Source organism: Onychostoma macrolepis, chromosome 06 (assembly GCF_012432095.1).
Source record: "Onychostoma macrolepis isolate SWU-2019 chromosome 06, ASM1243209v1, whole genome shotgun sequence".
Lineage (NCBI taxonomy): Eukaryota > Metazoa > Chordata > Actinopteri > Cypriniformes > Cyprinidae > Onychostoma > Onychostoma macrolepis.
The window spans coordinates 33,856,193-33,863,692 of NC_081160.1; the positions used below are offsets into that span (position 1 = coordinate 33,856,193).

Here is a 7,500-nt window from a genome sequence, read left to right on the forward strand (position 1 = left end):
TGATGCTCCAGCAGCTCCTGCTGGTGCTTGAGGGCCAGAAGATCCTGCTGATGCTGGTGAGAGAAACAAGCACACAGGTTAACAGCTGGATGATGTGGGGTAGCGGTTGAAGCTGAGGGTTTGTCAGGTGTCAGACGCAAACCCGGTATCTCATGACACATCACCATTGAGCAGATCAGCTCAGGTTACTCCAGACTGAACCTGATCTGCGACATGATTACAAATCCATACGACTAGGTCTTGATTTTAACCATCATCTGATCACAAGATGTTATACACAATACAATTATTTAGAAATTTATTGCATTGCTTCCATTTTCTTCTGCTGAGTTTTGCTGTCTGTGTCTGGATGCCCCACAAACGGCTAAACTAACCCTAACCCCAGCGGCGGCGTTACCGTATGGCAGTCGCCACACCCTAGCCTAGTCAGGTGTGCCGTGGAAAATTATCTAAACTTCATATCTCTATAACATTTCGTTAATATCATTTTAAATCAGTGCTATTGGTCTTCCTTATGTCTGTTTGAGGGCTTTACACAATATTTAACCAATGAAAAGCAATTAAAAGAGCTTGTCAGTAAAACTTTGTAACGCCATTGGATCCTCAAACTATCAGCGAAACCTCGTAACTTCACGCCGCCTCCATTCAGACTGACACGCCGCGCACAGCCTGGAGACAGATCTCCTCTTGTTCACAATGCAAGGGTAAATAAATAACTTATGTTTGAATAAGAACCGCGTTTTCTTTACACTATGTCTGGCTAATTAAAGACAAATAATTTTTTGTGAGTTTGAAGAGTGGAGAAGAGTAGCCAATATACATTTGTACGTTTTAAATATCCTGTGCATATAGCGCTTCATATCAGAGATTTTGGCGGAGTGTATTAAACAACAAAAAAAGCAAAGCGCCCATATAGCTACAATAAACGTTATAACCTGTAATGTTAAGCTGATGAAAGCGCGATGCACTCAGATACCCCTGCTAAAAAAAACAATAGAAGCCCAATAGAAACCATCACAGAAATTCCATTAAAATACCATTATAAACCATTAGCCTTTTCCAGTAAAACCATTACAAAATTCCTTTTTGTAGTGAGTTTTGGGCATTTTTCCAACAGGATTTAACATCCCACCAATAGAATCCATCACATACCAGTAGACACCATTATAGTTTCCATTAAAACCAATACAATTCCCATTATAACCATTAAAACATTACATTTCTATTGTGTTTTGGACAGGGTTCTATTGTTTTTTTCAGCAGGGACATCCGTTCTAAAGACAGACAAAACACAGATCTCCGTCATTCGCTGGTCAAAAACCTTGTTAACTCCATTTGAGCTTGATTTTCATATAATGTTAAGAGCAAGTGTCTGATAAAACCACAATACCAGCTCTGACGACGCAGTGGTCCCTCCCCTATATTTCAGTGTGCCGTGGGATTTTTTTAAAACAGTGTAGTCTGAACCGGGCTTTCTTTCGTAAGTGTAGCAGTTGATTCATAGAAGCTTTCATTAAAAGTGAGAAACTTTAACCAGCTTTAACCACTGCATCCCACCAGCGCTGGGTCCTGACCTTCATGTGCTCCTGTAACTGGGCCTCGTGCTGGCGCGAGAGCTGCTCGTGTTTCCGCTGGAACTCTGCGATGAGGATCTGCCGCTGCAGCTGCTGCTTGTGTTTGAGCGCCAGCATCTCCTGCTGCAGCTGCTGCTCGCGCCGGGTCGAGTCCAGCGTCTGCGTCTGCTCCACACACAAGTCCATGGGGATGGCGGCAGGAGGAACCCTCACGGGCAGAGCAGAACTCAGCTCCACTGCAGAAACAAGACAAAAACACACTGACGAGACGAGCGTAGAGACACGGACTCTAACGGGCCCAAAGCAGGACGGACACAGAAAACAACATCAGATCAGAGCCATGCAGCAGTAAACAACCCACTGCTGCTGACAGGCATCATGTAAGAGTGATGTTTTTCTTTGTCCATCTCGGGGACGTCTCTGTCATGACGACTTTACGTTCAGTGCTGCCGAATTACAGATAACTACTGATGAACAAGCAGCAGCACAATCACACAAGATCTTCAAATACATGTGGATAGAGGTTCTGTTAGTAGCTGTACCTCCACACACACACACACACACACACACACACACACAAAGAGTGTAAAACACTAAAAACATAAAAAACAAAAAAAACATTGGCACAGGTCAGATGCAGAATGAAGTTGAGCTCACCACACGCCTCTGCAGCACAAGCACGTCTGTCTGTGTGTTATCTGTGTTTCTCTGTCTGTTATGTGTGTGTGTGTTTGTGGTGCAGCTCCTGTCTGCCTCCGCTGCAGTTGCTCTCTAACTAACGTTGCTCTGTCAGCGCTCACACCTTCTCTGACTCTCATGACGTCACAGAGCCGTCCCAGAGACAATGCTGACACGCTTTACTCTCATCTGGCATCCTCATCTACTGTTGACACACATGCACACACTAGAGAGAACGCACACACACACACACACACACGTTTGTTTTTGTGAAAAGTGGGGACATCCCATAGGTGTAATGGTTTTTATACTGTACTTACTGTATGTGCTATTGACCTACACCAACCCTACACCTAAACCTACCCCTTACAGGAGACTGTCTGCTATTTCAGATTCTCAATACACTCCATTCTGTGTGATTTATAAGCGTTTTGAAAAGTGCGGACATGGGGTAATGTCCTGAAAGTCACCTTCTCCTTGTAATACCTGTCATACCCTTGTTATTATACACATTTATGTCCTCATTTGTCACAAAAACGCACACACACACACTCATACACACCCACACCAGCGCACAGAAACACACACACACAGAGACAGTGTGTTTTACATTGCCATGGCGCGTTTATGCATGGAATCAGCAGTCATGCAAATGTTTCACTGCTACAACAGCTAAAAGTAATGCTGTCTTCACAAGCTAGCAGAGTCATCATAAATAGTTTCCTAAGTGGAAATTGGACAGGAACAGCCTCTCAAGTCGTATGTACAACTGGGAAACTGAGATAATTTTGATCCCTGAGTTTACGAGTTGGGCAGCCATAAACTTTAAACATGGTGAAGAAAAGAAACATAGCTGTAGTAATGTAAGTTTTATTCCTTTTCCCCCACAACATCTACATTGCTTTCTCATGTTGTTATAGTCATGCACATTTACAGATATAAATAACTACTGAATGCAAATTGTATGTATTTTACACCGCAAAACTGCATTTATTTGACCAAACATTTGGCATTGTCAGCAAGCTGAAAATCTAAATAGTGTGAACAATGTTTATATGTTACCAATGAATGGGACGCTACAATTTATTCAAAATCTGTTGAATATGGACTAAATATCTTCAATACATTTTGCCTTAAATAAGATTCCCTGAATAAATGAGCTCATTAATGGGCCGTCCTCCATGATTCCTGTTCTTTCTGATAACAAAGCACCCGAATGCGACAAACTCGCAATTACAACTTCAGAAGGAAATTTTCAGTAGCATGTGAGACTGAATGAAAGCTCCTCCTTACGTCAAGCCCTGATACAGCACCCTACTGTTCAGCGTCTCGGACCACAGGCGGGAAACACCCAGTCCATCAGCAAAAACAAACCCTTCCCTACAAATCACAGACTGACAGCCATCAGCGTGGAAACAGAGCTTCTACTCTATGTTCATACACAGTGTGTCTGTCTGAAGCAAACGCACCACTCCAGAACCCAGACAGAGACGGACGGCGAATGAATGAACGTCGCACAATATCCTTCCCTTCATTCACCCAGAAACTCCCTGAAGACACAGCAGTGTCTCATTATCAATCTCTCTGGCTGTTTACTCATCTTCTCATGGTTTATTTTCAGCTTTAAAGCCAGGACACACCAAGCCGACTTCAAAGAGCTAGCGGTGTCGTTTTCTCACGTCAGCAGCGTCTGGATTAAAAGCAGCGCTTGAACACACGGCTCAGACTACAGCCGACTGCAAACTAAGAAGATGCAGTGACGTAAAAGATCACGTAACATTAGAACAGCCTTCTGTCTGTGCAGCCTTCATTTGCTCGTTATCACTTTCGCTTTAATTCTCGTACACCGACTTGTTCACTAAACTGAACATCCAATCAAGAGTTTTCGCTCGCACAGATTCAACATCTCAGCGATGAGAGCCGAGGTGTGGAGCTCACCGAACAAACAAACCAGCCCCACAGACGCTCACTGACGCCCGTCGGCTTGGTGTGTCCCGGCCTTAGACATAAAGCACAGAAGTGTTTCCGTGAGATCAGCGACATCCAGTTCAAGACTATTTCACAGACTCTCAGAGATCAGTGATTAATCAGCAGCAACAGCATCTAAAATATTATATAACAAAACTGATGTGAAATCAGGACTTAATTGGAATCAGTTATTCCCTGCCGATCTTTCAGCTTTCCAGGATGTTGGTGGTCATGCTGCGTGAGAGTCTGACGGTTTCCAGCGCAGAACAATCCCTCGTGTTGTCAAACGAGCTCCACCAGACGTCTGTCAACTTAATGGCTCAATGCTACATGTACTCTTCCTCGTCTCGGTCTCTCTCCTGGTTATGAGCTCCACGCCGCTTCATATTACTGGGCTATTTCAGGCCCGTTTAATGTCTGCGAACTGTTTTGATGTGTGTGTTCCTGATGGTTTGGTCTCTGCTCGTTAGCGCTAATGGGTGTTGGGGGAGGCGAGGGGCGGCCGATCTCGTTTCTGTCTGTGAGATCTGTGAGAGACTAAGAATGAGGGAACTAAACAAGTGGCTAAACTGTTGAGCGTATCGTTAACTACATTAACAAGCCATTAGAACCAGCACAGAAAGTAACATGCTCATTTCTGCAGGACAGTGCAAAGACAGAGATCTGCAGATGGAGTCGTTTATGATGATGAGGTGCGAGACATGACGTGAACCAAACTTTATTCCTTTAAACTACTTTATTCCTGCGCTGCTTTTGTTGGCAACATTAGTTACTCTGCAAATTGCAAACAAAAAAATTATTATTGTGGTTGAGTGCCATTACACACACACACACACACACACACACACAGAAGGCCTGCGTGACGTGGGCTTCATTCATCAGAGGTGAGCAGGTTTGGACTAGTCCTACACAACTCTGTGTGCTCGTCCTCCAGTCGACAGGATCAGCGCACAACGGCTGCAAACGCATTTCCCTACGCGTTATTTTTGTTTGCTTTACAAACCAAGGGCCGAGTAGCACAGCAGTGATGTTTTTGGTCACTTACACTGAACAGAGCTTAAGTTGTGACCAGAAGCATCATTCCACCATCATCTCTGATGTACCAGCATAACACGCCATGTTAACAGGTCTCACACACACACACACACACACACACACACATCACTGAGGAGCATCCTCAAAACAATATGATCTTGTGGCACACACTGTTCAGCGGGGAATCAACGTAAAGACTGAACAGACACAAGAAGAGCTGGTTTAAGTTCACTAAGCGTTACGGTAATTTTCACGCTGCTGTTTTGAAACGCTAATGCACGTCTGTCTCCATCTCTGTACGCTACTTAAGACCTCATCTATAATTCAGTGCGCTAAATCCAGGCGTTACACTGGGATGAAATGAACATATCATACATCTCCAAACAAAGCATTAAAAGAGCTGAGAAAACAATGATAAATTACAAACCGACAGACACAAATAACCGATTAAGATGACAGACAATAATCCAGATCCATCACAGCTCCTACATTTATGCAAAAAAGAAATGTAAACAAAATGTATATGAAAAACTGAATAAATATCTTCACACATTGGCAGTTGGTGCATGAACACTGGAGATGACCGTGATGACGGACGGCAGATGATGCTGATGTTTGACCAACATGATGAACAAACAGGTTCATTTTTACAGGTCACAGTGTCAGATTTTGTCCTCTACCACAGCGCTTCTCAACTGGCTTTGCTTCAGTGGCGACTCGGTACCAGAATGGTTTGTCATAAAAAGTAACAAAAATGTCCTTAACATCTGTCTAATTGAACTACATTCTACCAAATGACAGATAAATTAGTGCCAAAATACCGTGCTAGAAATATAGGCTGGGTTTCCTTCAGTCAAAAAAGTGAATTTATATGGCTATTCTAACAATCCACTACATTTAGTAGTATTTCATTTGTATTTAGCATGTTTTTTCTCTGCTGTCAGTGATAAACGAGCAGCGTTCCTGCTGAAGAATCGTCATGAAGCGGTGGACAGTTACCTGTGGGAATGTGGTCAAACGCCGACGGCTTCAAAAGCTCCACAGTCTGGTCCATCTGAGAGTCTGAGACAGAGACAGAACGTGACTCAATGGCAAAATATTCTCCAGAGTCATTCTGTGGAAATCAACACAAATCGTAAATATTTCATATTTTCAGTAAATGATCAAGCAGTGAAGGAAAAACTAGATTTCTCCCACTCTAACAGTGACAGCTGGTGATTTAGTTTCTCCTTCATTGTTTGTTACACTTTGGCATGCTAAACTGTTCTTCTCAACAATCATGCAGGCTTTAAAGTATGTATTGTAGACCTTCAGGGTGAGTCCAGTGACAGCAGCTGAGCAGTAGTGCGGTAAATAACAGTGTAAGTGAGCAGTAAAGCAGCAGTTGCAACACTGCCCCGTCTCTCCTGCAGCAGATGGTAATTACAGAGAACATGAAAAGGCTTTTCACTTCTTCACAGCAGCCCGACACAGCAAGACACGGCTATAAATAACCCCAGAGAGAGAGAGAGAGGGAGAGGGATGGAGGAAAGGCTTGAACCAGTGCAGCGGGTATCATCAGTATGCAAGCAGACGCGCAGACGACATTCTCCTTCCAATGAGACACTCAACACAACATTCTGAGCTCAATCTCAGTTCAATCTCTGGCTCTTTTTACCAGCGATCATTAGCTTGATATTTACCACACAGCTTTTTCCCTTTGTATCGCAACAGCAGAAGCACTGGCTCGGGTTTCCATCCAGAAAGGGAGAAAAATAACAGGCGATTTCCCCAGGGCAGCAAAGCCTTCTATTTTTGGGAAATTTCTAAGGACTAGACAACCCCGGGAAACTGCTTTGATGTTCATCTAATTAGGGCCGATCGCAGCGAGCGCAGAGCCGTGCGCATCAGGGAATTCTGTTTATATGCGTGCGTCTATTTTTAGCAGGACGCAGCCCAGGTGCTCAGATCCGCTGCTGTTTACACGACGGATTGTGTTTGCTCTCTGACACACAGTACAGTTCTTAACAACAAGTCTGCTGATGAACCGAAGCGGTTAGGTGCACAGCGAGAAAAAGCATTTTATACACCGGTCTGAACAACTGAGTCACTCATGCAGGTTGTAGTGAGTGACATTACATGTGACCAACACCAAAGCGCCATTATTCTAAGGTTTAAAAAAAAGTTTACCACATTATTCCAGAATTGAGTGTATTTCCATTCATGAGGTGAAGCCCCAGACCAAGAACATGCAAAAGCTGCTACT

At 43.7% G+C, this 7,500-nt stretch overlaps 1 protein-coding gene across 5 annotated transcripts in view; it reads right to left on the reverse strand.

The window, feature by feature from the left end:
• The window catches only part of LOC131542329 (histone deacetylase 4-like), a 41,394-nt gene that overhangs the window by 22,832 nt on the left and 11,062 nt on the right, over positions 1-7,500 (reverse strand). For 2 of the 5 annotated variants that reach the window (XM_058778907.1, XM_058778908.1), the window contains exons 1-4: positions 6,564-7,500; positions 6,255-6,317; positions 1,575-1,810; positions 1-53 (exon numbers count right to left, since the gene is read on the reverse strand). The exon at positions 1-53 is cut by the window's left edge and continues 98 nt beyond it; the exon at positions 6,564-7,500 is cut by the window's right edge. In XM_058778907.1, the coding sequence (XP_058634890.1) occupies positions 1-53; positions 1,575-1,810; positions 6,255-6,317; positions 6,564-6,690 (479 nt within the window). In that variant the 5' untranslated portion in view covers positions 6,691-7,500. Of the gene's footprint in view, positions 54-1,574; positions 1,811-6,254; positions 6,370-6,563 lie in introns of all 5 variants that reach the window. The other 3 variants (XM_058778909.1, XM_058778910.1, XM_058778912.1) reach the window with 3 other exon arrangements.